Source organism: Scleropages formosus, chromosome 8 (assembly GCF_900964775.1).
Source record: "Scleropages formosus chromosome 8, fSclFor1.1, whole genome shotgun sequence".
Classification (NCBI taxonomy): domain Eukaryota; kingdom Metazoa; phylum Chordata; class Actinopteri; order Osteoglossiformes; family Osteoglossidae; genus Scleropages; species Scleropages formosus.
The window spans coordinates 25,332,763-25,360,095 of NC_041813.1; the positions used below are offsets into that span (position 1 = coordinate 25,332,763).

A 27,333-nucleotide genomic window follows, 5' to 3' on the forward strand; every position below is an offset into this window, starting at 1 on the left:
TTTTAAACTTTAAATACTGCATACAGCTGTAAACAAGGTTAGTGAAGTTTGGTATAAAATGAATACTAGATTTAACCCGATTTTATTTTCCTAAAGAAAAAGGATAAAACTGCTCTTGTTGAAATATTGCTCTGAAATTCCTGTGGATTTCTCTTAGAACTGGGTAGGAAGAGCACACAGACACATACACCCACACACACATGATATATATCACACACACATACATAATAGTTACGGAGAGACCTGGGTCGGATCATTAATTATCTTCTCTGAAAAGGCTTTTTTTTATTTATAGATTTAATGCTTGTTCCTGTGATGTCACAGGATAGGAAAAGATACAAAAAGAGAATACTGAATACTACTATACTGCGTGCGTGACGTGACAGTGATTCGCCTCGTAGGCTCGTTTTCCTTGGGAAATATTCACCCATATTCACCGAAGGAGTAAACGAAACCCCTGCGGCCGCCGGCTCGCTCGTGTGCCGCACCGCAGTGAGCGTAACAAACACTGACTGTCCGGACCTCCAGTCGCTTTAAGTTTAATTCCTTGAATCCTTCACAGCTCCAAAGACCTGGCCGAGTCGTGAACATGTCACGATGATGATGATGTTTCAGACTTTCTAACCGCGCTTTTTGTCCCCCTGCCGTTTGTCCTCTTTCTGTCGTCTTTCTTTCCATCCATCGTCACTGGACTTTTAATAATTACGAGCGTTTAATTAAAGCGAGAGAGAGACTGCTGCTCAAAGTATCCAGCTGCAGAGAGATCCGGCGCGCGAGGACCGCCAGGGCTGCGGCGACTCCATGAAGTCCCCGCTGGAAGGGGGCAGGTTCGCGTGGGGGGGGGGGGGGGAGGGGAGGGAAGGGGAGGGGAGGGGATCCGATCCGCGCTCGCTGTAAATTTGAAATGGTCCCGTGCCAGAAGTTCGCTGCCTCTTTAAAGCCCCGCAGCGGTCGCGCCGGCTGTGCGACACCAGCTCTTCTTCCTCCCCGCGTCGCGTCGCGGAGCGGAGCGGAGAGGAGAACGTGATGGATGCGAACGCTCCCGTTTCCACGGCGACCGCCGCGATCGCGCTCCTTCTCCACGCGTGCCTCTTGTGGCGGGCGTCCCGCGCGCTCCAGCCCTACGACCTGCTCTACCAGAGCGGCGTGGAGGCCTTCTACAGCAGCGACTACAGCGGCGTGGTGCGCTACATGGAGGAGGCGCTGAGCAGCTACTCGCAGCTGCGCCGGACCAAGGTGCGCTGCGCGCTCCGGTGCGAGGAGCAGCATCCCGTGGAGGAGGAGGAGGAGGAGTCCGCGTCGGAGCTGCGCTTCTTCTACACGCTGCTGCGCAGGGCGTCCTGCCTCGGCGAGTGCGTGGAGAGGAGCGTGGGCGCGCAGTCCGTGCACAGGGTGAGCGAGGACGTCACGCAGGATTTCCACCGGCGGATCCCCTACAACTTCCTGCAGCTGGCCTACCGCAAGGTGAGTGCGGGAGCAAGGTCACCTCGAGGCGCTGCTGCCTTTGCGTCCTACGCCCAGCAGGCGGCGTAGTGCTTAGAGAGCTGTGCGGGAGAACTCCTGGCCGAGGTGCCGAAAAGACCCTCGCCTGGTAAAGGCCGAACCCGGGGCTGTGGAAAGGGCTCGGAAATCGTGAACCCGATCATCTGAAGTTACCTTTCCTTCCCCCTAACGAACAGATGCGGTGCTTCGCGCTGCCGCCTTGCGCTCCAATTTAAGAGCCAGCTTCGAATCCCGCTCCTGTTGTAGAACCCTTGAACAAGGTACCCCGGATTAGTATAGTAAGAGCTGGCAAATTGCAACTTACAATGTCAGTGTTAAAATTATTTACCCATTCATACGGCTGGGTGATTCTACTGGAGCGATTGAGGGTTAAGGACCTTGCTCAAGGTTACTACAGCCGGAGGCGGGGATCGAACCTACGACCTTTAGAAACAAAAACACGGTAGCGCTAACCACTACGTTACCAGCTGCCCATACTGCGAACAGCAATGTGACATAAAGATTCAAAAGCAGGGGTGGAGGTTGTGGTTAGATCTGCTGTCTTTGGACTCGGGCCTCAGGTTCGAATCTCACTCCTCTTGCAGTTCCTTTGAGTGATGCTGAATAAATGTGTAAATTGTGATGTGTGGTTTGGGAGAAAAACACCAGGCAGACAAATAAACATAAATAGGTTCTGACATGTCTTCTATCAGTCATACGCATGGGTGTAGGGAGGATGCTGACGAGTCACCTGTCCAAAGCCACTTGTAATATGTTGGGCTTGTTCAGTCAGCTACTTCCAATGAATTGCCCTGGGTAACTTTTACTGCAGTATTTTAGGGTAAGTCAAGTTCCGTGTTTGAGGTTGTTACAGTGGGGGTGGGACTGAAACCTCAAACCCAGGAAGTACAAGGCCACGGCTCCAACCACCGCGCCACCTGCTGCCCTGCCAGGGGTATCTCTCTGGTGATGCTTTCTCAGGTGAGCCCTGCTGTAAACAGCCTGGCTCCTCTCCGCCTGCACAGGTGTTGGACACACAGGGGTTTCCCAGCACTGGATACACTGTTGCTGTATTACTGACAATATTTGAATGGTGCGGAGAATGGATGAGCACTTCTTCAGCATGTGTGAAAGGGTTTCTGAATGCGGAGCTGATAAGAAAGCTGTACGCAGGTTCTAACAAACTGAAAATGACATTGCGGTACATTGACTTTTACTGCCGTGAACTTTTTAAATTTATTGCAGGTGACATCATGTTGTCAAGAATCGGGTCGTTATGTACATGTTTACACGTGTTTTATTGGACTTTCCTTTGTCTGTTCCCTTCTCCCAGGTCACCTCTAATAGTCCGATAAAATGACATCACCGTCCTCTTTACTTCTTTCCTCATCTGTGTTTGGAGGGGACACTGCCCCAGATTTTCTGAACTCTAACCACTACAGTACACTAATGACCAAGGTATTTTTACATGTGTAATCAGGGTAAGCACTGTGATCCAGGGTACAACAACAGGAGTAGAGTTCGAACCAGGAATCTCCAGCGGTATCACAGCCCAAACCAGCACCATACCGGCTGCCCTAGTAGTTAGTTCTTCTTCTGCCAGTGATTCAGTTTCATCTTTACTTTTTTTTTTTTTTTTTTTAAACAAGGAAAACTGACATTTATGCAAAAGGCTAACAAATAGATATGCAGTGCAGCTTAAAAGTTTCTGAAGCGTTCGTGTCCCTTAGTTTTACTGCGAAACGGCTATTTAATGCGAATAAGTCTTTCTTGTCTGACATAATACGTCTGTAATTACCAATTCCTTGCGTGTAGTTAAACCAAGCAAGTAGAATCAGGTGTAAATTAGAATTTATTCGTTTTCTAAGTTTTAGATTCTGTAAGTTTATTTTAATATTTTATACAAAAATAATGACCATCCATATAGGGATCGCATACTTTCAATCAGCAGTGTATGCAAGGCTAAACCAACACAGTATCAGTATTTTTGTTTTTAGAGAGAAGGAGGTATTTCTTCCTCTGTTACAAAGTGTGTTAAAAATATGGTACAAAAAGCGGGTGGAATATGGGAGCCAACATTAACACACACACCTACATACCCAGTCCTGCCAAATATAAAATTAGCTTTTCAGAAAGAGCGCTTTGAAATGCTTTAATCACACAAGTTTTCCCCCACTCTTTGTTTTCAGTCCTGACTGAATTATGCATATTTTTACAGCAGGTATGTGTGGTATATAGTGGGCCAAATCTTGGCAGAGCCATGAATGTTTTTTTTAGATTTGACAACCCATTTCCTACTTGTGCAGCATTTTATTTCTAAATAAACATATTAAAAGGGGTACCTGGTTGAAGGGTGCCGGTAAATGATGTCAGACCTCTTTTAAAATTCTTTTATTATGCTGAAGATGTATTAAAATAGGTTATATGGGCTTTTTCCATCACCTGCATATAACCCCACAAGTTAATAATTGTAAGTAACAAAATCAGTTTAAATGGCAAGGTGAGTTGATGCTTTGCAGACCTTACAAAATGCTGGTAGTGGTGTAATAAGTTGTATTTCAAGTTATTACGTTTCATTTGGTTTTTTAAAATGTAGTATTTGCTGACTTTTGTGGCCAAGTTTTTGCTTTATAGCGTTAATTCGATGGCAATTGACCAAGATCAGTATTTTGTATGTACAAAGGTTTCAATGCATAATAATCGCAGGATGGAAGCCTTCTAAATTCGTCAGGTGACTGAGACCGAGGTAATAATTCCCTAATCATCTTGGAGAGCTTCTTTTGATTAGATGCTTCCTGGAAGTGTCCATGGAAAAATCCAGTGCACTCACAGGTCAAAGTAAAGACTGTTCCAAACTGAGGGTAAAGGAAAAGCCCAAACCTGCACAGACCAGTAGACACTGATTGTAACTACAGTAGAATGTAAAAAAAAAAAAAGAAAAAAATGTCGATGTCTTCTGTCTATATACGTATATAATTTGTTTCATGTTGTTTACATGATATCTTTGGAACATTCCAAACAAATCTTGCTATCAGTTTTATGAGACATTCCTGTACTTGTATATCAAAATGAACAAGACAGTCTAACAGAAATGCAATGTGTGAGCGTAAATTGTTTAATGGTAGAAAACACAATGTTTGAGCAGTACTTTCGGCTCTTCATTTACTCTCTTTTTCCTTTCACGTCATGTCTGAGGGCACTGATCTGATTTTTCTCATCGGCTTCCAAGTCATCATTCGTCAACGTGGTCACTGATGTTTCAAATATGGCTCATGCAGGACCTTTCGGAATGACTCCTATAACCCAGGGACAAATAATTAATCATGACTCATTTGCACAATTATCAGCGATTACAGTGTGTAATGCGGAAAGCACGTACATATAGCTGAAGGCCATGGTGTTTTAGCCATTTGACTGTTCTGAATGCCGAGACCTGTGTGTGAGAGTTATAAAGAAACAATGCATGTGTCTAGACAGCCGACGTTTGCTCATCTTTTGAGAGGAGACAATGGATTCACCAAAATCTTTAACAAGTGATGCAACAATTTCACCAGTGTAAAAGGCATATGATGTATGTAACTGTACATTTCCATTTAGTCATTTAGCAGACTGTTTTCTCCGAAGCGATGAACAAGTAGCTACATACTGATCTGCTTTCAATAGGAAATACAGAAGTAGTCTTGAAATATGCTGTGATGCAAATGTACAGGGCAGGTGGGAAATCAGGAGAGAAGTGGGTCTGAAGGATGTTTCGAGACAGATCCAGCAGTGCTGAGAGACAAGAGGGAGCCCATTCAACCACACTGGAAACAAAACCGAGGTCCTGCGTACTTTGGGCAGCCAGAGATGGAGGAGGAAGTGCTGTTGCTGAGGTGTATGGACTGTTGCCTTTAAGTAACCAAAGTACTTAAGTAGCTAACAAACTAGAAAAAAGAAAAAAAAAACCTGTAAAATTTTCACTCGATTTAAGTTATGTGATACAAATGTACTGAACATCTGTGGCCCACCACTAACTCCACAACAGGTACAGTGTATTATGAGATCTGAAGCATTCCAGTTTGGCCTCCTATTGAGTAGACATCAGAGTATTTGATGGAAGGTGTTTTCAACATTTAACATTCCTGCATCACATGCCCTCCTCCCAAAGCAGCCGCAGTCACAACGGGAGCCTTTGTACTGGACACAGAACCTGCAGGCTTTAAAGACCTCTCCAGCCAAGAAGATCCGTGCGTCATCGGTTTTCTTTCTGTTAAATTAAGGCAAATATTTTGTTTTTCTAGCGGAGCTTGTTTGCTGTCCTTACGGAAGAGAGCTGCACCTTGTTCATGCATGAAAGACTGATTTTTATGCTACTGCTGAACTGAGCCCACATAGCGGCTATTACCTGGTCATCATACTGGTTCCTTCTGGCTCCACACCCCAAAAACCACAGCAAGATCAAAGACTTAAACAGAACCCAGTGGCACACACCCAGTGCCCTGGAGCATGGTGTGTGTCACGTCCTGCTTGAGGTGACTCCTGCTCTGCCCTCACCGGTTGCTTGCATGAACTCACAAGTCTGGGACATGAACTTGCTGTAAATAGACTGCACATTGTGTTATTGTTAGTTTGGATTTGTTAATATTTTAATGTTTTCTTCTTTGAACGGTGGATTTGTTAATATTTTAACATTTTCTTCTTTGAACGTTCAGAACCTTGGTGAACATTGTAAGAATAGCAGAGAAAGATGGCAAAGAAGTATTTCAAGAAGCTCAGGGTTAAATTGCAGTTATCTGATGAACACACTAGATGGATGGATGGATGGATGGACTGACTGATTAAATTTTGAGTTGTACTTGGCTGGTTAAGGAACTTTTTGGACCTCTTGACTCTGGCTGTTCCTCTATGTTTAGTCAAGTCATTGGAAGAAATTTTTTTTAAAAATTCTCCTTTTGCCCGGTCCAATTGAAAGGGTAGCACTTTTGAAGCTTGGGGATCAAATTAAGCAGTTCTCATTTAAAAACTATGAACATTTGGGCCTCTTTATAAACAGCAGAGCTGTAGACCCTCTAAGCATTTCAGAATTTTTTTGACCATCTTTTCAAAAAAGTGACGTTCTGGGCTATGAGCCAGATAGGCCTCATGGAATGAGGACAAGATTTAACAATGGAGTGGTCTTATTCCCCAGCCAACATGGAAAGTTCTCAGATGGAAATGTGGTTCTCCAGAGAGTAGATCGGGTGCCCCCTGTACATGCCGCATTTGGGCTATTACAGCAAGCACCCCCATCTGTCTTTCCGGTGGTGTTGTGCTGATGCTATGAGTGTACCGTAATGGACTTGAGCCTGAGAAGATATCTGTTTCCAGTTTGCTTTCCCATACCAAACTGGACCTCAGTCAAGAATGTTCAGAACTGCATATTTGAGTGGAACCCCCCCCCCAATCTGTTTTTCCTATTACTCATGTCATCCCACTTTGGCTGTATAACAGCCAAATGTCACAAAGTTTTCACATGTTGATAGTGGAGGATATTTCTGGGCTGTCAAGCAGGCAGAAGTCTTTTGGACTCACTTCTTCCCTGATCTCCTGTGTGCTCAATGCCATTTCATAAGTAACATTTTTACATTTATTCATTGAGCTGATGCTTTTTACCAAAGCAACTTACGGAGTTGAGGTTACAATTATTTACTTAATTATACAGCTGAGTAATTTTACTAGAGCAATTTAGGGTAAGTACCAAGGGTATTACAGCCACAGGTAGGGCTCAAACCTACAACCTTCAGGTCCGAAGGCAGTAGCGCTAACACTACCCTAGCAGCTGAACAGATAAAGTAGCAAACATATAACAGTTCATTTTATTGTAGCTCCTCAGTTTTACAAACTAATATAGTCAAATACTTTAGTGGCGAAATTAAAATGCAAGTCCCTTTCTATGACAAATGACACCTTGGACTTGGACTTACAACCTTCAGGTTAAAATTTTGCTCATCACAATACTATCATGAATGCATTTAACATGGAGACAGGCACCCCTTACAGGGGACAGGATTTCATCATGGAGAAAAGTACTTTATGATGGTATGTGCCTGAAGAGTACCTTACATCTCTGGCTCCAAGCTACCTGTTAAGTCTTATTCATCATGAGCAACAGCAAAGACATCCAACATGAATCATTCAGGTAGCAGTTTATCCTGATCCAAGTTTTGGGTTCAAAGGACTCGGAACCCAGGTTGAATTCCACCCCTGCTGTAGTACTCTCGATGAAGCTACCTACCCTGAATTGCTATAATAAAAATCACACAGCTCTATAAATGAGTAAATCATTGTGGGTAAGTTGCTTTGGAGAAAAGCGACAGTTAAATGAATAGCTTACAGTGATGTGTTGGCATGGATCACTAAAGGTGGAGAAGTGTGGGGTAATCAGAGGCTATATTCTGTTTATTTTAGTGTGAGGTCCAGTTTTAGAAGAAGGTTTATTGACATATGTACCTCTGGGGCTGTAAGGTACACTTTGTGAAGGAGAGCGTTGATAGTTGCAGTAGTCACAAAAACGTTAGAGTTTATTAACAGCAAGGCAGCTGCATTTCAAGTTGAAAATGTACCAGCAGGCTAGGGTAGTGTGCTTAGATATGAGACAGATAAAAATGCCTGTTGAATCATGCCTCTTGTGTTCTTTACATTCTTGAAAGTTGTTGGTGTAACTAAAATGCCAAACCCATGTTGACAACTTTCAGTTTTGTAGGTGCATTTTTAGTGAATTAATTCTAAAATTTAAAAAAAAAAAATGCATTAATCATCAAAATATTTGCATTTTCATTTAAACACATACATGTTAAGCGATTCAGTGTAATCAGTAGCCGTTTAAAAAAATTGTAATATTTACAGATAAATCCAGTTTTAGTTGTATGAAAATTTTTATAGGGGACTCATAAGCATGTGTCTTAGCTAACTGTTCTTAAGGCTGGGAATATGGGACTGGTTCTTTAAACTGTATTTGCCATAATGGATTATGAACAAATATTTTGCTGTAGGCTACATTGTACTGACCGTTCATTTGAAGGAGCATGATGCTGGCTAAAGGTTGCTGAGACTCTGGAGATGTTTTATATACATGTTGGTTAAATCCTGTTAAGGAAATGATATTGGTGGTGTGAAGAAAAGGCATGGCTGTGAAGACTTTACAGGATTTTCCACTTCGTTGCTCAGTCCTGAGGTCTTGTTTGTGTATTCGTTGCACCACTGGGGCACGGGAGCTGAAAGTTATTGGACGGAACCTGTTTAACTGTATAGCATTTAACGCTGAGCTTTTCTTTCCTTTATTAGGCTCTCCCAGGGGTCTTTGTCTCACACTGATGCTTCATTCTAGTGCCAGATTAGATCCGTGTCTTTTATGCATGCGTGGATCCTGACCTTTTTTATGCGGAGGATGAGATCAAGGTACCCAGCAGTTTAATCCTAAAGCCGCCACCACACTTGTCTTAGCCTCATGTCTCTGTGCGTATGGAAGCAGCGCAGTGCGGTTTCTTGTGCCAGTTGGGTTTCAGGAATGTTAATCAGCTTCGGAATGAGAGGAGCGAAGAACTCTGGGCTTTATCTGGCAGTGCGGGGAAAAGGACGTCGTCTTAGTGGAAAAAGAAGAACGTGACACCAAGCCAGCATCTGTTCTGTCTCACAAAGCCGTGTACTGGGAGTTGGAGCACCTCTCGGTGTACTGCTTCTGTAAAATTTATTTTGTTTTCTGTTTTTTGTAGCGGGTGGATATATTTTCTTAAATGCAATACACTCCTTCCTATGTTCTCAAAGAGCTGTTTGCTATGTGTGTGTAGTAAAATAGTATTCTGCAGCATGTACATAAGTTCATTTTTACTTTTTCCACCCTCATGGAAATAAATCAGCTAAGCACTACTGTGTAAAAACTGTCTCTCCACACCTTATCTCAAAACGGCCTGATTCAAATAGCGATTCAACTGTGTGCTGCATTTACACAACTAGAACTGGGTAGGGTACCTAGTTGGTGAGTAAAATGGAAAGTACAATATCTGCATTGTCTAAGCATTGCATTTTCTGAAAAACCTAATGTATAATTCTGAAAACAGTTTTCCTGGCACGTTTCCTGACCCGAGACCTTAACCCCGAAACTGTCATCAATGCCTTCTTAATAATATTAGGTACCCAAGAGGCTTGTATGTGGTAATACTTGCACAAAATAACCCCACAAAAATATTGTGAGTATGCAGTTTGTACGAGTGTCAGCAGTATGGAAAATGTGGCAGCATTAAAATGCATGAACATGTAAAATATATAAACATATATTGTACTACGATTAAAAACACCATGAATTCAGTAGCCCCTCCGTGAACCGCCACCTTACCGTGGTGGAGGGGTTTGAGTGCCTGAATGACTCCAGGAGCTATGTTGCCTGGGGCTATATGCCCCTGGTAGGGTCTCCCATGGCAAACATGTCCTGGATGACAGACGAGGCAAAGTGCGGTTCAAAAGCCCCTTATGAAGAAACTAAAACCAAGGCTTTCGTTTACCCCGCCCGGTATGCAGTCACCGAGGCCCCACCCTGGAGCCAGGCCTGGGGGGGGGCTCGCATGCGAGCGCCTGGTGGCCAGGTCTATGCCCACGGGGCCTGGCCGGGCTCAGCCCGAAGCCACGACGTGGAGCCGCTCTTCGGTGGGCTCACCACCTACCGGAGAGACCGTAAGGGGCCGGTGCATTGTGATTTGGGCGGTGGTCGGGGCCGAGTGCCTGGCCGACCCAAATCTCGGGCGCCAACTCTGGTTTTTGGGACTTGGAATGTCACCTCACTGGCGGGGAAGGAGCCTGAGCTGGTGCGAGAGGTTGAGAGATACCGTCTAGATATAGTCGGGCTCACTTCCACTCACAGCTTGGGTTCTGGAACCACTCTTCTCGACCAAGGGTGGACTCTCCACTATTCTGGCGTTGCCCAGGGTGAGAGGCGGCGGGCAGGTGTGGGCTTATTAATAGCCCCCCAGTTTAGCCGCCATGTGTTGGAGTCTACCCTGGTGAATGAGAGGGGCATCTCCCTGCGCCTTCGGGTCAGGGAACGGTCTCTCACTGTCGTTTGTGCTTATGCGCCTAGCGGCAGTGTAGAGTACCCGGCCTTTTTGGAGTCCCTGGAGGGCGTGCTGGAAAGCGCTCCCACTGGGGACTCTATCGTTCTACTGGGGGACTTCAACGCCCACGCGGGCAGTGACAGTGACACCTAGAGGGGCGTGATTGGGAGGAACGGCCTCCCCGATCTGAACCCGAGTGGTGAGTTGTTATTGGATTTCTGTGCTAGTCACGGTTTATCCATAACGAACACCATGTTCATGCATAAGGGTGTCCATCAGTGCACTTGGCACCAGGACACCCTAGGTCGGAGGTCGATGATCAACTTTGTAGTCGTTTCTTCTGATCTTCGGCCATATGTCTTGGACACTCAGGTGAAGAGAGGGGCTGAGCTGTCAACTGATCACCACGTGGTGGTGAGTTGGATTCGATGACGGGGGAAAAAGCTGGACAGACCTGGCAGGCCCAAACGTATAGTGAGGGTCTGTTGGGAACGTTTGGCGGAGGCCCCTGTCAGAGAGGTCTTCAACTCCCACCTCCGACAGAGCTTCAACCAGGTCCCGAGGGAGGTGGGGGACATCGAGTCTGAATGGACTATGTTCCGCGCCTCCATTGTCGGGGCGGCGGTTCGGAGCTGCGGCCATAAGGTCTCCGGCGCCTGTCGCGGCGGCAATCCCCGAACACCGTGGTGGACACCGGAGGTAAGGGATGCCGTCAAGCTGAAGGAGGAGTTCTATCGGGCCTGGCTGGCTCATGGGACCCTTGAAGCAGCTGACGGGTACCGACGGGCCAAACGGAACGCGACTCTGGCAGTCGCCGCGGCAAAAACTCGGGCTTGGGAGGAGTTCGGTGAGGCCATGGAAGAAGACTTTCAGTCGGCCTCAAAGAGATTCCGGCAAATCGACTCAGAGGGGGGAAGCGGTGTTCCACAATGCAGTCATTGCACTGGTCTGTTGTTGTGAAGAGGGAGCTGAGCCATAAGGCGAAGCTCTCAATTTACCGGTCAATCTACGTTCCTACCCTCACCTATGGTCATGAGCTCTGGATCATGACCGAAAGAATGAGATCGCGGATACAAGCGGCAGAAATGAGTTTCCTCCGCAGAGTGGCTGGGCGCACCCTTAGGGACAGGGTGAAGAACTCAGTCACCCGGGAGGAGCTCGGAGTAGAGCCGCTGCTCCTCCGCATCGAGAGGAGCCAGTTGAGGTGGCTCGGGCATCTGTTCCGGATGCCTCCTGGACGCCTCCCTGGTGAGGTGTTCCGGGCATGTCCCACTGGGAGGAGGCCTCGGGGCAGACACAGGACACGTTGGAGAGACTATGTCTCCCGCCTGGCCTGGGAACGCCCTGGGGTTTCCCCAGGGGAACTGGAGGAGGTGTGCGGGGAGAGGGAAGTCTGGAGGACTCTGCTCGGACTGCTGCCCCCGCGACCTGGCCCCAGATAGCGGAGAAAGATGGATGGATGGATGGATGGATGAATTCAGTAGAAAAGACATTTCTCACTGTATTTCTGGGGTGAGCAGAGGGGTAAGATGTATTTTCTTAAACATTAGTATATATTGTCTATAGAAGGGATGCTCTGGGAGTGTAAGAGTGAAGATGTGACTGCTTGTTTAGTGCTTGAGTAAACTTGTTCACATGTCTTGATCTAGGACATCTGGGGCTCTCTAGAATAACTTGAATTATATTACTTGCACTCATGGTTCTTGCATTCATGAGCAGGAATGGGCTTATTCTTAAATACTTTTCAGTGTAAAATGTTCTCACAGCTGTTCTCTTCATTTTCTACCAAGAATGCCATATGGAAAGTGAATTACAAAAGTACTGAGACACTACTACTGCTTGACTGCTGCATATTCCACAGCAGGTAATATAATCATAACCTCCAGAATGCTGGTAATTCGACTGTAGCCATGAAAAAGACACAAGACATTCAGTACATAATGTACGAAATGAGTGTTACTCATGCCTACATACGGAAATGCTCTGGATAACTGCATTTGCTAAATCAGAAGAGAGTAAACTCCATAGCAAAACAAATTAATCACATGCTGTGCTTGAGAAGGGCGAGTTTACATGGGTGAGTGGAAACTGATTCCTGTTTTAGGCTATCTCAGAAAGGCTCATCCCCACTTGTTTTTTTGGAAAGCAAAGCCTGTAAGAAAAAAAAAAAGCTCTGTCTTAGCCCACATCCTGTTTTAGGAATGTTATTTATTTATTTGCTTACTTATTTTTAAAAGCCCATATTGTTTATTTTAGAGCTCTTATTTGTTGTATTTGTGACGTGCAGCATGTCCCGTTAAGAATGCGAAAGTTATGTCTGATTTCATAAACCTCTGATCACAATGTGTTGTGTGGGGCATAGTTTAAAAGTACATCTGGGTAACAAAATATAATTTTTTTATACAATGTTGAATTCAGAAACAATGCCAGATGCTGACTGGTGGATGGTACTGCTTTCTACTTGGTTAGTATTAAAATTATTCTGTTTTTAAGACTAAAAGTAATTTGCCTAGTATTAAGACTGAAATTCGCATTTATTCATTTTGCAGGCCCTTTTTTTTTTTTTTTAAAGCAACTTGCACCTCTGAAATCCCACTTGTATGCAGTCATATGACAAAAGCAATGGAAACAAGATACCTTCACATCTCATGTATGCAAACATATCAAGCCAGTACTTAATAAGCGTGTGTCGTAACCACCTGTATCATATTGCAATGGCCAATAAAGCATGTGTTTACTTCCAGACAATAGGAACAAGATTTAAAGGCAGGGACATGATCATAAACAAACCTAGATTGGAACCTCTATACTTCAGCCATGAACAATAGGTTAATGAGCATACATCCGGTTTTTGTTTGTTGAAGCCTGGAAGGTCTCCTCCCCCACTTCTGTCAGGGGCCACTGGTATCCAGGAGATCATGCCAAGAAGTCACTGATGCACATCCCTCTTCGCAGCTAATGGTCAAGCAAAACAACATGTTTTTAGACTGTGGGAGGAAACCCAGGCAGACATGGGAAGAACATGCAAACTTCACACACACACACACACCACCTCTCGCACCACCCAGGCACTGCTTCATAGCAGCACTACCCGCTGTGCCTCCGTGCCACCGTCCGAGACGGGGGGCCTGACAGTCTACCTGTTGTTCTCCAAAGTCAGTAGTGTGTCTGTTCACATCACCTTTTCATTAAATCAGCAGGTCCACACAAAATATGCTCTTGTGAGCATGAAAAAGGTCAGATATTAAAAGCAATTGATCAGTTAATCAGGTATTTGGTAGAACCCTGGAAGTCTACTTTCTGCCATATCCATAAATATCATATTTGTGCAAGGGGCCTCCAAATTATTATTGCACAGGGTCCATTTGATGGTTCTCCAAAGGTCCACTTCCCAGATGGTAATACCAGTAGGGGCCTGGGCCCAGTACTGGCCATAGCTGACCTAGAGAAGATGGTGTAGCTCCTTCATATGTTTCAGTTTTCCAAACACCTCTGTAACCTATTAGTAATGACAGTAATAATGAATGCCTAAAAGTTTGTTAGAAAGTCCCTATAAATTTTACAGCCTTATTTAAGCAGCGTTATAAGTGACTTGGAATGTGTGGTTTTTACATTAAATGCTCAGTATTTCTTCCTTCCTAATCTCATCCCTGGTGAAAAAGTCAATGGGAGGGTATGTTGCAGATGTCACAGCACACTTAAAGTCTACACATGTATCTGTATGTAAATGAGCTTTGAAGATGCTGCATATACGACATGAGGTTGAACAGAGTGGCCATAACGAATGCTTTTATGCCTTTTTAATGTTAATTTTGTAGCCCTGCTGTCTGGGGAAACAGTTGTACATTGGTGGAATGCAGCACGTTGGGCTATTGCACATGGAGGAGTGCTGACGAAATTCTCTGTGTGGCTGCACTCCCATCCCCCTCATCTAGAGGCTCTCCCCTCTATAAGAGAACATCTATTTTGCAGTGTTTTTGGCTCACCATCACAACACTATACATGTTGACGGAACAGTGTGGTTTTTGGCGCAGGGATTACAGATGCAGCTTGGCTAGTCCACGATGGCCACTTTAATTTATAGGGAACAGAAATTAATGTTTCCAGTAGCTGTGTCCAGTTCTCTGTAAAAATGGGCAGAATAGTAGTGTAGGAGGCTTGAAACAACCATGCTGGAGGCTTGCATGATCAATGAAGTGAGCATCAGGGGCGATGGACAAATCTGCTCCTACTTAGTGGGGAGGTTCATGACCAAACACATCTGCTCTGTCCCCCCATAGTTCACTTGAGCTTCCTGTTGCCTTTGCTCCTCCTGGTATTTTTCTTCAATTTCTTGATTGTGGTTACCATAGCAACATACTGTATAGGCAGACTTTTTCTTAAATCCTCTCTAAGGCTTATTCTTGGCATGTGGTTGCACTTTGGCCGTTTTCTATGAATCTAAATGGAAATCCCAAGTTTGGAAAATGCCACCCAACACTTTCTCCAGTGCTGAGTGGGTCACATCTTTGTGTGTGGTTCTCTTTTATACATTGAAGTGCATATCTTCTGGTTAAGGAACTGGGCTTGAGATCAACAGGCTGCAGATTTAATTTTACAATGTGGACCTTCTGTATACTTAGCCTTAATATAGAGCTGTTTTAACGAGGAAAATCATTAAACTGAGAAGCTGTTTTGCCTTTTTGCTGGGTGAAAGTGTAATCCCATTAAAGCAGTTGTAATTTAGTTATTTTCTGAAAGCAGTACAGCTTTTTCTCAGTGGACATCAGAGTAAACTAACAGCAACACCTCTATCTGACCATGTTTTCTCACAGTTCCTTCAAGTTCTGTTCATTTAATCTGTTAAAATCATGTTAAAACTTAGTCTCTCATCTTGTATGACATCATTAGGGGAACGTGTACATACCACAATTCCCTGTTTCACACGCCCAGCTAAATGCCATTTAATAAAAAATAAAATAAAAAAAAAAAAAAAAAAAAAAACACAGACAAACTTTTACATGGGACTGCTGGTAGTGTTGTGGTTAGAGCCACTGCCTTTGGACCTGAAGGTTGTAGGTTTGATCCCTGCCCCTGGCTGTAGTACGCTTGAGCAAGGTACTTACCCTGAATTGCTCCAGTAAAGTTACCCAGCTGTATAAACAGGTTAATAATTCTAACCTTAATGTGACACTTTACTTTAGAGAAATTTATCAGCTAAAAAGATGTAATGTAAACTTAATTTTTCCTTCAGCTGTAACTTTAATTGAATGAAACTGTCAATCACTTGTTCAATTAAAGTACTTTATATTCAGCAGTGCTAAACTTTTGGTGCTGAAGGACATCAAAAAGATGTAGATAAACGAGCCAAGGCCAACCTGCGTACGTTTCGAATAAACATCAAGCTAAACTCTCAGAATACTGAGAGGAGTAAAATGCAAATGTAAAAAGCAGGTTACATTTATCAACTTTTTTCCACAAGACACTTTCTGATCCTGTAAGGCCTGGTCAAGTCGTACTTTTGTGGGCCTGCCTTCGGCAGATGGCTCTGATGAGGGGAAATAAGTGCCTGGCCATGTGTGGGCCTTCACAGTGAGATGGTCCATTTGAACCTGTGTTCTTGAGCCACTTCTGCCTTCATTGCACAATAGCTTTAAGTAGTTCCCTGGAAACTGTTTTCATCTTGCAGTCTGTCTCTCTTTTTATACCTCAGGGGAAAAGGACTTTGGCACAAAGTTCTTCCCTTTCTTGTTCTCAGGCTAAACATTTTTGTCAGAACTAATATAAACAAACAAGCTTATTTCTCACTTCTGGCAAACATTACTTGGAACGTCTTAGGGATGAGTGGAAGCATAATGCATTTTGCATGCGAGAGATACATACTTTTTTCTTATGCTATTTGTGCACACATACACACACATGCACACACACAGAGTATCCTTTCCTGTTGACCAATATGAGGTTGTGTGTGTCTCTGCAACCCATCTTTGATTATTATTGGTGCTAATATTATTATTATTATTAGTAGTAATAGTATTAATAATAATGTCAATATTACAATGTTTCCTCTGTTCCAGTTCAATTTAGCACCAAATAATAATAGTTTATCATGGTAAACTGCTTTGATATGCATGCCACTACTCATAGAATTGACCCTAATCATTTCAGTCTCGGTGGGAAGTAAAGATGTTTTAAGTTTTTTTTGTTTGTTTGTTTTAGGGCAGGTAAAATAAATAAATAAATAAATAAATAAAATAAATCTTTCTGCAGTTACTCGTTTAAATATTAACAGATTACCTTTTCAATGGGTTACTTAATAACCTAAAAGCATTAACACTGTCAACGAGACATGCTTTGGGATACTATTACACGACTCCAGGTCTCTTCATCAGTAAAGAATTTTTATGAGCTGAGAAGCTGAGGTCCATGTGGTTTTTCAAAGTCACAACAAGGGACATATTACTGTTAAAGAGGCAGTTCTGCTTAATTCACACCTGAATACCTCATTGTCCCATACAAATTCAAAACCTGAAGCAGATACACCGCATGGCTATTTGTGTCACTGGGGAACAAATGGCACCAGGTATTACATTTCTATCTGTCAGAAATTAAATTTGTCATTTATTCCAAAGTATCTCTGATGCCTTTTGGTCTGATTCAGGGTCTACCTTTTCAACATTTTAATTACCACATCGCTTCCTGTCTTCATTGATCAAATGGAATCCCAGGGGAAAATTGAAAGTAAGATCAGCTTAATAAAATGCAAAATACAACCATGTCAACAAGTACACTTGTATAGATGTAACATGGTAAGGTTAGTTACCCCTGGAATAACTTTGCAAGGGAAAAGTAGTCAATCCCTTTCATTCCCACATTTATCATATGGTGACATCTGCAATAATCTGTGTATGGAACCCACAGGTTGATACTTTCCATGTCAAGTCACTAATTAAAAAAAAAAAAAAATTGTGGTCACACCATGGTATTAAGCATAGCAGAGTTGGTGTGTAATGGGGAAAGTTGAGAACAGAATTAGTCACTGCAGAAACAGGTGGGCCAACCTCAGTGGGCTGGCGGCAGCGTACAGTGTGTGACAAGCCTTTGCAAAGCCCTGGAGACTTCCATTATTTATTCATCCTTAAAATCCTTCATATTTCCATATCTCAGGACAGTGTTGCCCTCCCTGTCCTTCTACATTTCTTCTGGCTTCAGAGAGAATATATGCACCCTGTTAGATTGCAGTTCTCACTTGCAGGCCCCACTCCTTCCTAATATTTGTAAAACACTTTCTCTGTCACCCTCAGTTTGTATTTTACCTCCTGTTTTTGTGGTGGTGTTCAGAGACCTCTGGGTTACAGCGATGGTGTACAGTGCAGAAATGAATACTGGGCTGTTCATTTATCAAACTGACCTCCTGTATGCTCTAAAATAAGTACCAGTTTCCTGTATAAGACATATACTCTTTTTAAAAATTTTAATTTGCCTTTCTCCAAAGTAGTTTACAATGTTATTTTCTCATTTACACAGCCGAGTAATTATTATTGGAGTAGTTCCACGGTAAGTTCTTCACTTAAGGGTACTACAGCAGGAACTGGGATTTCAGTGTGCAGCTTCCAAAATCCAACGAGTCCTAACCACTATGCTACACTGCTTGCAGCCCAATTTACAGATAAATGTAAGTTGTAACTCCAACAAAACATCTGGTCACTCCCATAAAAAATTCTGTGAGACCAGACATTTCAACAACCCTCTGTGACAGCTTCAGATGGGGTTAACAAAGTTCCCTAACTCCACAATGTGCACATTCTCCTGTACATGTGAGGTGCAAAGAAAACTTATACTAACACTTGTCAGTAAGTGCACAGCATTCTCTTAGAAGACAATATCGTTATGAATGACATGACTTACGTTATTTACGTTGACTTTTTATCTTAGCAGGTGCTTTCCTCCAAATGCAACATAAAATGGATATCATTAACTAATACTGTTCTGGTGCTATGAAGTGTGATATTGATCTACTTAACTCAGCAGACCTGAGTCCTCAATGTTTTTTCAGCAACAATTAAATGTAAATGTTGCTTTTTGCCTTGAGTGTTTTTTGTTGTCCGAGCAGTTTAGCACAAACCTCATCTTGCCTCTGGTCACGATTGAAAGAGGCGTTAGGTTTTACTATTATGATAGTTTCGTTTGACAAGACTACGTCTGAGTACATGGTGAAAGTCTGTCAGACAGACAGACGAGACTGGAAGAGCTTCTCTGAAATTAAACTGAATGCTTTTGAAAACTGCCTTCCTGTGTTGAACAATATGTGTATTTGTACTTCTTGAGCTTTGTGTGCTTTATTTTGTGTGTGCTCTTGCCAGATTTTTGGCACTTTAAGTTACACGGTATAGGCTTAAGGTTAAGGAATTAAGTTTTTTTTTTTTAACTTAACAAAAAACACATAAAAGCACCACATGGAAACATCACACAGTTTGTTCTTGGTAGGTTAAAATGTGGGATTTCTCCACCTTCTATCAGCACATTAGTAAACTGAGTAGTTGTTCCAGACGCAGGGCAACACGAGATTTTTCATGCTGACTCACATCTATGTAGCAGGAGGAGGGAGTTGTCTCATGGGTGGGCAGCACTTTCTGTCCACGGACCTTGTGCAGATCTGTACCAAGGGAATGGATCGGGTGCAGTGCCATCTGCAACTTCCGGAGGCCTTGGAGGGTTCTGACAAAACAGCACAACAAATGACCTTTTCACTCCTTAAGCTGGGTGTCAGGTGGTGGCTTCAGAGCTGATCGATTTCCCAGACTTCTTTGTTGGAGCAGAAACATAGCGATTCAGTTTCACAGTTCTCGGAATGTCTGGTGGGGTGGGTTTTCTGACGGGGCATGGGCACCTTTCAGTCTGTCCCTCACCATAGTACGTTTTCCATAATATATTATGTCCTGACTTTAATTGATGCCAAACAGTGTAAATATAAGGTATGTTCATCAACCCTGCAAGATAAGAAACTCAAACTAGCATGAGTCCTTTCTATTTTCTGGCAGGATCTCTTTCAGTCTAGATCCTGATATTCAATTTAAATACTGTTTAATTCTAAATGATGAGTGTGGAAAAAGTCAGGTAAATACTGTCAGTGTTAACCCATTCCAGACTGAATAAACTAAAACATGAATTAATATTTGTCAAACTATTTCTTTGACTCGGACATAGTATTTGTAAATATTTTAAATAATCTCACTTAACTGAGCAGTATCTTTAATGTCCCATGACTGGAAATGAAGCAAGAAAAACATCTCATATTTCTTTGAAATTGTAAATCAACTGTAGTCTAAGGGTTCTAACATGGTGACGCTGCCAGCCCCCTAAGACGCGCTGTCAGAATGTACTTTTCGCAGAAAAGAAGAAAAAAAAAAAAAATGCCACTGCGGAAAATGAAAGGGTAATCAGCAATGAGTGTGTATGCATTCCTAATACATCTATCTTGTTAAACAGGAGAGTGATTATGTTAACACCGTTGTAATGTCTGGGACCAATCACTTCCAGCTTTCCCCTCTTTCCGAGAGCGTGCCAGTGCGCTGCAGGTCTCGTACAACTGGAAACCGTGCTATTTATGAAACCACAGCCCCACGTTTGCCACATTTACATGTCTATAGTTAATTACCGAAGGGTGAACAGGGTCCATAATAAAGGCAACATATATGTGTAATTAAATTAAAATGTTTTAAGACTTTTGATTCCTTCTTAATTTCACATGATTTAGGTAAACGTTTCCGGTGGACATTGGTTTACAGGAATAGTTATTTTGAACCAACTTAATAGTTTGTGTCATTCATCACTACCAACCATGAAAATGTACTCATTTCTTTATGAAAGCCTAACCTTGTCATTTTATATTTTAAATATTACAAAAGGGGTCAGCATGTGAGATAATGCATTACTCAGTTTGTTCTTAACTTTTCTTTGCTAATTTTTAAAGGCCACTTTTTGTGTTTATTTGTATAGTATTTTTTTGATTAGTAGTTCTTTAAAAAATAAAGCTCATATCACATGTGGAAACTTTGTGAATTATAAATTATATCGCCATCAAGCAGTTGTATTCAAGTACTGTACTTGCATTTTCTTTAATTTTGATAATGTAGTCAACCTACATACATACAGAGAGTTGTGAATCCCACAGGGAGCAAATTTTAATAATGAAAAGGAGAACTGTTTTGTTACGGTCAGATGAACTGAAGATATTACCTTTCACTAAAATGAATTTTGCCAGTTCTCACTCACTTGCAGCTGGTCGGACAGGGGTGTGGAAAGTCTGTTTGACCAGGAAATTCTTTTCAACCACAGGACGTAAAGTGGCTTAGACTACACAGCTGACTTGTCCTAACACCTCGTGGTTAGAACTGCAAGGAGATGAAGAAGCTCCTACAGCTAGACATCTGATTTCAGCCATCAGTGAGTCTGACATCAGATACAGGATGCCCTCTGTGATTTCAGCAGAGCAGGAAGCGTAGGAGAACATCCCTCTGTCAAATGCGTATGTTGGAAGGTAACTGCACCCTGAATTCTGGCTGTCCCGCAACAGTCTGCTGCATACATCATCACTCTTTCTGGTAAAGCCATCTTTATTGTGCTGCGTTAGGAATAACTTTCATGTGCCATATATTCCTTTGGGCCTCACATTCATGAAGTGAGTTGGACTGAAAGAAGAGCCAGAAAAATTATTTTCCATATTGCATTTCAGAAGACAAATTGTTCCTGTTATTCAGCTATTATCCCTCTAGCACTACACCGGTTAAGGCACTGAGATGCGTAACTTTTGTTTTGAAGGAACAACAATACTTAGAAATCTGGGAACACGGAGAACTGTTTGTTGTTTCGGTCACTGCTGTGTCTGTGTTATGCTTTACAGCAGCCAGTGTTTACTCAGCTTACCGCCTATTGTTTTCCATTATTGCACAAGTCCATTTCAATGATAGTTACTGAACAGAGTGCACATTGCTATTCGAATAGATGTGGTTTAGATGATTTTTTTTTTTTTATTTTAAATTACATTTGCACTCACCATACTTCTTGGTAAACCACTTGTTTTGAAAAACTAATATTTTTACTTGATAATCTTGTTCAAGATCACCAATGAAATGCACTGTAATTATGAAATTCTGAAAATTAAGGAACAAAACCTCACACTAGCCTAATCTCCATTTAAAGACATAAGAATTTATGTATTGATTTAAGTTTTCCCCACTTCCATCGATTCTTTTTTTTTTTTTTTGAAATTCCCACACATTAAGATTCAAACAATTTTATCTTAGGTCTGACATCATTTGTTGAAGGCTTAAAAGAACAAAACTGGTTAAATGTTAAATGAACCACCGCATTAAACAATTGCTGAGAAATTCAGACTTTTTCCACAGAGCAGAGGCTTAACACTTGCTGACACTTAAGATGCGGGTGAATCATACATGTAAATAGTTTCTCTCATTGTATTCCCATGAGGTTTCATGGCATCCTCCAAAATATATATCACCTGAATACATAAAATTAATGATCACTAGTCTCAGTGCGTGGGGGGGCGCGGTGGCGCAGTGGGTTGGACCGGGTCCTGCTCTCCAGTGGGTCTGGGGTTCGAGTCCTGCTTGGGGTGCCTTGCGACGGATTGGGTTCCCTCCTGGGTGCGTTCCCTCCCCCTCCGGCCTTACGCCCTGTGTTGCCGGGTAGGCTCCGGTTCCCCGTGACCCTGTATGGGACAAGCGGTTCAGAAAATGTGTGTGTGTGTGGGGTCTCACTGCATTTTACATTTTTTCTTAAAATTTTGCGCAGTTATGGCATGTACAGTCACTTCTGGCCTGTAATTTCTTTAGAAACAATTACAATGGGCTGCCAAATTTTAGACAGGAACAACAAAAACAGAAAAACTATCTTGAACACAGCTCAAGGGTTCAAATCAACCTCCTGTCTGACATACAGCATCAGACAACTTCCTTGCAGTTTGCTGTGTATTTGGGATTAGAATGATGGAACATGCTCCAGCAGGCAGTCATAACTCCTAAAACTCTTCTGCTTTCTCAGGCAAGATTAGACAAATCTCTGGAGTATCCACATCAAACAATCTTGTTCTAACCCTATGGATATGTTCAGTTTAGGTTTCAAAGTGTGTTTTGGATTAACATGAGCACAACTGACAAATGTACAGTTCCACTAAATGTCTAATTTAAAAATCTCCATAATCCATCTTCTCATCAATTAGTTATTTCCACAAGCATCATGAAGTCTGGTCCATACCCTTCTGAGTACTGTGACCTCTCAGGGCGAAGAATTTCTAAATATTTATAACATGTCAGTGGCTCTTGCTGGAATGAATACAGTGTTGGCTCTATGGGTCCATTCTGCAGTGTGACGATGTATCCTTTACATGGTCACTTAGGTGGGGAAAGAATAAGGCTAAAGTGAAATGCCTCGGTCACATTGCTTTTTCCATTGTGACATTTCCTACTGCAGGCAGTTTCTTTAATGCTGAATTTATCTTTGCATGAGAGACTTGTAAAAGACTTGATGCCTCTGTTCATACTTCATCTCGGCAGCTTTTCATCTCATCTAATGTTCTCAGGAGACATCAACCTTTACACCTTTTATTTTTCCTGCATGTTGCCATCAGTCTCCATGAGGGGATGTGTTACCAGCTGTATTAGCTCAGTCTGGTACTGCAGGCTGTCGCTCCTCCAAAGGCGAAGCCTTTCCAAGCAGAAAGAAACAAATGAAAACGCGGCCGCCAGACCGAAACTTTCAAAGTTTTGAAACCAAAAACGATTTGTGAGAACAGCATTCGCATACAATGAGTGCATACATTCATGCTCTAGGTAAACTTATATCACACATATGGACACAAACAATCGAAGTATTTAATCATATCACCACTTTAACAGCACTGAATAATGTGTAGAACAGTGTGTCATTTGGGGGGGGGGGGGGGGGCAGAGTTCATTGTCTTACTCATGTGTACACATGCTTGATTCTTCATACAAAGGCTGAACTCCACATTATAGCTTCTGTAAACATGCACCCTGTACACCCAGTTCATGCTGATACCCTGCCCAGCTCTTGCTCCAATACTCCAGTAATGAGTTGAGGAACACAACACGCTAGGAAGAACCATCACCACACTAAAAGCCTGAGCGGATATCGTGCAGAGATGCCAGAAATATCAGACGTGGAAAAAAAGCAGCGATCTGGGCCCTCACTGCGTTGCCAAGGGCTGAAGTGTATAATGGAGAAACTGGACAAAGAACAAGGGTCAATATTGTGCAGCTGTCTGCTGTTGCTCCCCCAGTACACACACAGATTGCAACAAGTCTTCCTTTCCTCTTCGCACACAATGAAGTGTTTCAGCTACTTAGGCCTAGCTTTGTGGTCTTTGCTGCTGGCATCATAGCTCCTTGGTTCTGCTCTCAAATTTGCCTAATCATAGCGGAATAGAGCCGCATGTGTTTCACTGTGTGAAGAATGAAAACCAAATGTAGAGCCCAAACTAAGGGCAATTGACTTCCATTAGTAAATGTCAACAGCACTTCCACACTCCAGATTTCCAGCTTTGTTTCTCCACACTTTGCTGTGGTTTCAAAGACAGGCTTCCCCTCTGTCTACAGTATGTACACATATGCACGCACGCACAATATACTGTATAGCGCCACTCTCCGTTAACCTGGTGTGCCTGCGGCCTGGGACTAAAATTCTAAGAACGAAAATGTTAAAACCCTACGCAAATAATAGCTTGGTAACAGTCCACACAATTCATTAAATTTTCCCTGTAATTGTGTAAATAGAAAAACCCAAAGTCCCTTCAGATTATACATTAGATGAAAACTACAACATAGAACTTAAATGGCACGGTTCCGGAACGTGGAGGTTGGGGTGACTGTGCACAACGTAACTACCGGGCGGTTTACGAAAAGCTCAAGGACTGACCATGAAAAACGCAAACTGACGAACTGCAAACGCGAGAAAGGGGAACGAGATTGTGACGACGTGACATGCGCGAGTGTTCACGTACCCACTTGGCTTCACACAGCAAGTTGGAATAGCGACACACGTGTGACGTGACCTTCAGTTACATCTTCGTAACTCATAAGACTGGAAGGTTCTCGAAACTTCTAGAACCTTCCTACTCTCAAACTTCCTTTACAATAACACTAGAATACTTTGGAGTATTTTAACTTTATTAAAACACCACCGAGGCCTGATCGGTGTCGAGATCAAAAAAAAAATGGCCGCTTCACACGCAAAAAAAGAAAGAGGGGGAAAAAAAAAAAAAAAAACACCGGTTTACGGTACCTCGTCCGCTGTCCCTGCCTGCAACAACCAAGAAAATTCGGGATCGTCCACTCGTGTTTCCGGAGCGTATGAGAACTCCAGCGAGGCCCGAGGAACTTGGTGCGTCGCCAGGAACACGAAGCGCCATCGCCTCGAGTTCTCCGCGTCCGTTGGCGCTGCAGCTTGAGCCTCGACGCGACGACGCGAGCTGAAGTGAAAACCCCTCAGGCTCAGAGTTCCCCAACAAAACTTGTCTCGCTGGACACAAATCAACACAGAAACGTATCTTCAACTCTCCAAACAAAACACAACAAAATAAAACGATATTTTCTCACCTTGGTTGTTTTCAGAGCACCCAAAAAAAACCGAACTCCTCCTCTTCCTCACACCTAGAACACTCGATAAAACTCCTTTCCAGAAGCTTCTCAAACTTTTCTATAATACGTTCCATCCCTCCTTCCTCTAATTGGTTTCTCTCAAACCAAAACCCAATCAGTTGGCAATAAAAGCAAGACTGACAACATCAGTGTAGGTTGTACACCGTTTCACCATTGGCACAGCTTCAAACAAACTATATGTTGAAATCATGAAACTTTATTTAAACCCTCAAAAAAAGAACGAACAAACTAGTAGCGCTACGAGGTTCCTCATATACGTATATAAACATATATATTTTTATATATATATATATATAAAAATATAAATCAAGGTTCAGCAATCATACGTCGTCACGCACCGGCGCCCTCTTAAGGAACATAAATTATTATAAATATAAAAATAAATAAAAATAGAAATATAAACTAAATATAAATATAAGAAATGTGCCTGATGGTCTTGCCACTCCAACACGTAGGATAGATAGATGAATGGGTGGCATATTTCTGACTGTTTTAATAATTAAGAACCTTTACCAGTAATTTTATTTGCCTTTCTTCAATAATTTCAAAAGTTCAAGTGTTTTCAATGTATAGATGTGTTTCTTCGTTCTTTATAATTAAGTGCTTGTCCAAGGCAGGGTTGCGCTACGAGGCCCTGGAGCTGTGAGGCATCAGTGCTGCATGTATATTTATATTTATGATATACTGTACATGACAGCCATTTTGTAAGAGAGATTGAAGAAAAAAAAAAACAACTAGCTATGGAAACCAGAGAAAAATTAATTACAAGGCTGGGTAGCACATATTTCCTCTGTTCCATACATGTTGTACAGTTCCACAACATAATTAGAGAGTCCTTTGCTGGCCCTCCTTAACTTCTGAGCGCTTTCCTGAAGGATATAAAAAGAAGCCATAATCCCTGATCTATGGCTGTTTTCCCACATTAGAGGGCAATCGCCCAGAAGCCTTCATTACGCGAGCATAACCCATTTATGATGTTATAAAGATCTGCAGCAGTTGCACGATGTACAGACATAGCGATGAAATGAGTGGAAAGTTGACTGCTGCCTTCATGCTGCACTGCTCACACCGTGCTTTGTGGTTACGCCGGCCCGGGGGACACATGGTAAACACTATGGTGATACCAGATTGTGAAGGGTCTCGAGCCCCATCAATGTAACACACATGTTCCTTTAAAGTGATTCACAGGCCTTTCTTGTACAATAATAATTGTACATGGTACGTGAAGGGCATTGCAGAGATGGGCCCTGCTCCATTCCTAAAACATTGCTCATGCATTGTATTTTTAGCATCAGTTCAGAGACTCCCGACAAGGCTGCCCTTTGACCTTTCAGGACTGTCTCTGTTCAGTAATGATGGGAATGCACGCGATTGCCTGAGGAAGGATGTTTTGGCAGGCTGTTGATAGTATTATTAGTAAAATTGCTCCTTAAAGTCATCTTTTGTCCACGGAGTGTGAGTTACATTAATTACAGTCCCAATTACAGCTATTTATAAGCCAAAGGTGGAGACATTGACAAGATAAAGGCAGTAGACAGCATACTCATAACAAATGAAGATTTTCATTAACCGACATAAATAACACAAAACGGCCACAGAATAGACCCCTTTAATTGAGACAAGAAAAAAGGGAAATGGAAAACCAGCAACAGTTCCAAAAACAACAACAGAAATAAATGCCGGAAGAGCATATAGAGCACTTCTGCCTCCTTCAGTCCTGCAAACCAGCTCGTTTAAACATTAATCCCTCTCCAACCAACTCACGACACTTATATTCGCCATGACAGCTGTTACTTTCTACATTACTCGCTTGGGTTCTCCTGAACACTTTAGAGAAGCCAGTTGTGGACACACACGCACATTTTCAGAACCGCTTGTCCCATACAGGGCCACGGAGCCAACCTGGTAACACAGGGCGTAAGGCCAGAGGGGGAGGGGACACACCCAGGACGGGACGCCAGTCCGTCGCAAGGCACCCCAAGCGAGACTAGAACCCCAGACCCACCGGAGAGCAGAGCTGTGGCCCAACCCACTGCGCCACTGCGCCACCGCACCCCCTGGTTGTGGACAATTAAATGTAAATGTGTTCAGTGTTGGTTCTTGACACAGCT

General features: G+C 42.8%; 1 protein-coding gene and 1 long non-coding RNA gene across 3 annotated transcripts in view; one reads left to right on the plus strand and one right to left on the minus strand.

Annotated features, from left to right (window-relative positions):
• Positions 1 to 852: 852 nt before the first annotated feature.
• p3h2 (prolyl 3-hydroxylase 2) overlaps positions 853 to 27,333 on the plus strand; it is a 49,844-nt gene continuing 23,363 nt past the window's right edge. The window contains exon 1 of the mRNA XM_018757273.2: positions 853 to 1,464. Within this exon, the coding sequence (XP_018612789.1) occupies positions 1,027 to 1,464 (438 nt within the window). The 5' untranslated portion in view covers positions 853 to 1,026. The remainder of the gene's footprint in view (positions 1,465 to 27,333) is intronic.
• On the minus strand, positions 4,537 to 25,382 carry LOC108937369 (uncharacterized). Of its 2 annotated transcripts, none has more exons than XR_001966344.2 (4): positions 25,160 to 25,382; positions 24,846 to 25,032; positions 19,109 to 19,241; positions 4,537 to 4,778 (listed from the first exon to the last, which is right to left on the minus strand). It is a non-coding gene; the product is annotated as an uncharacterized LOC108937369 (long non-coding RNA). The 2 variants fall into 2 exon arrangements; XR_001966343.2 differs by lacking the exon at positions 4,537 to 4,778 and adding an exon at positions 12,065 to 13,499.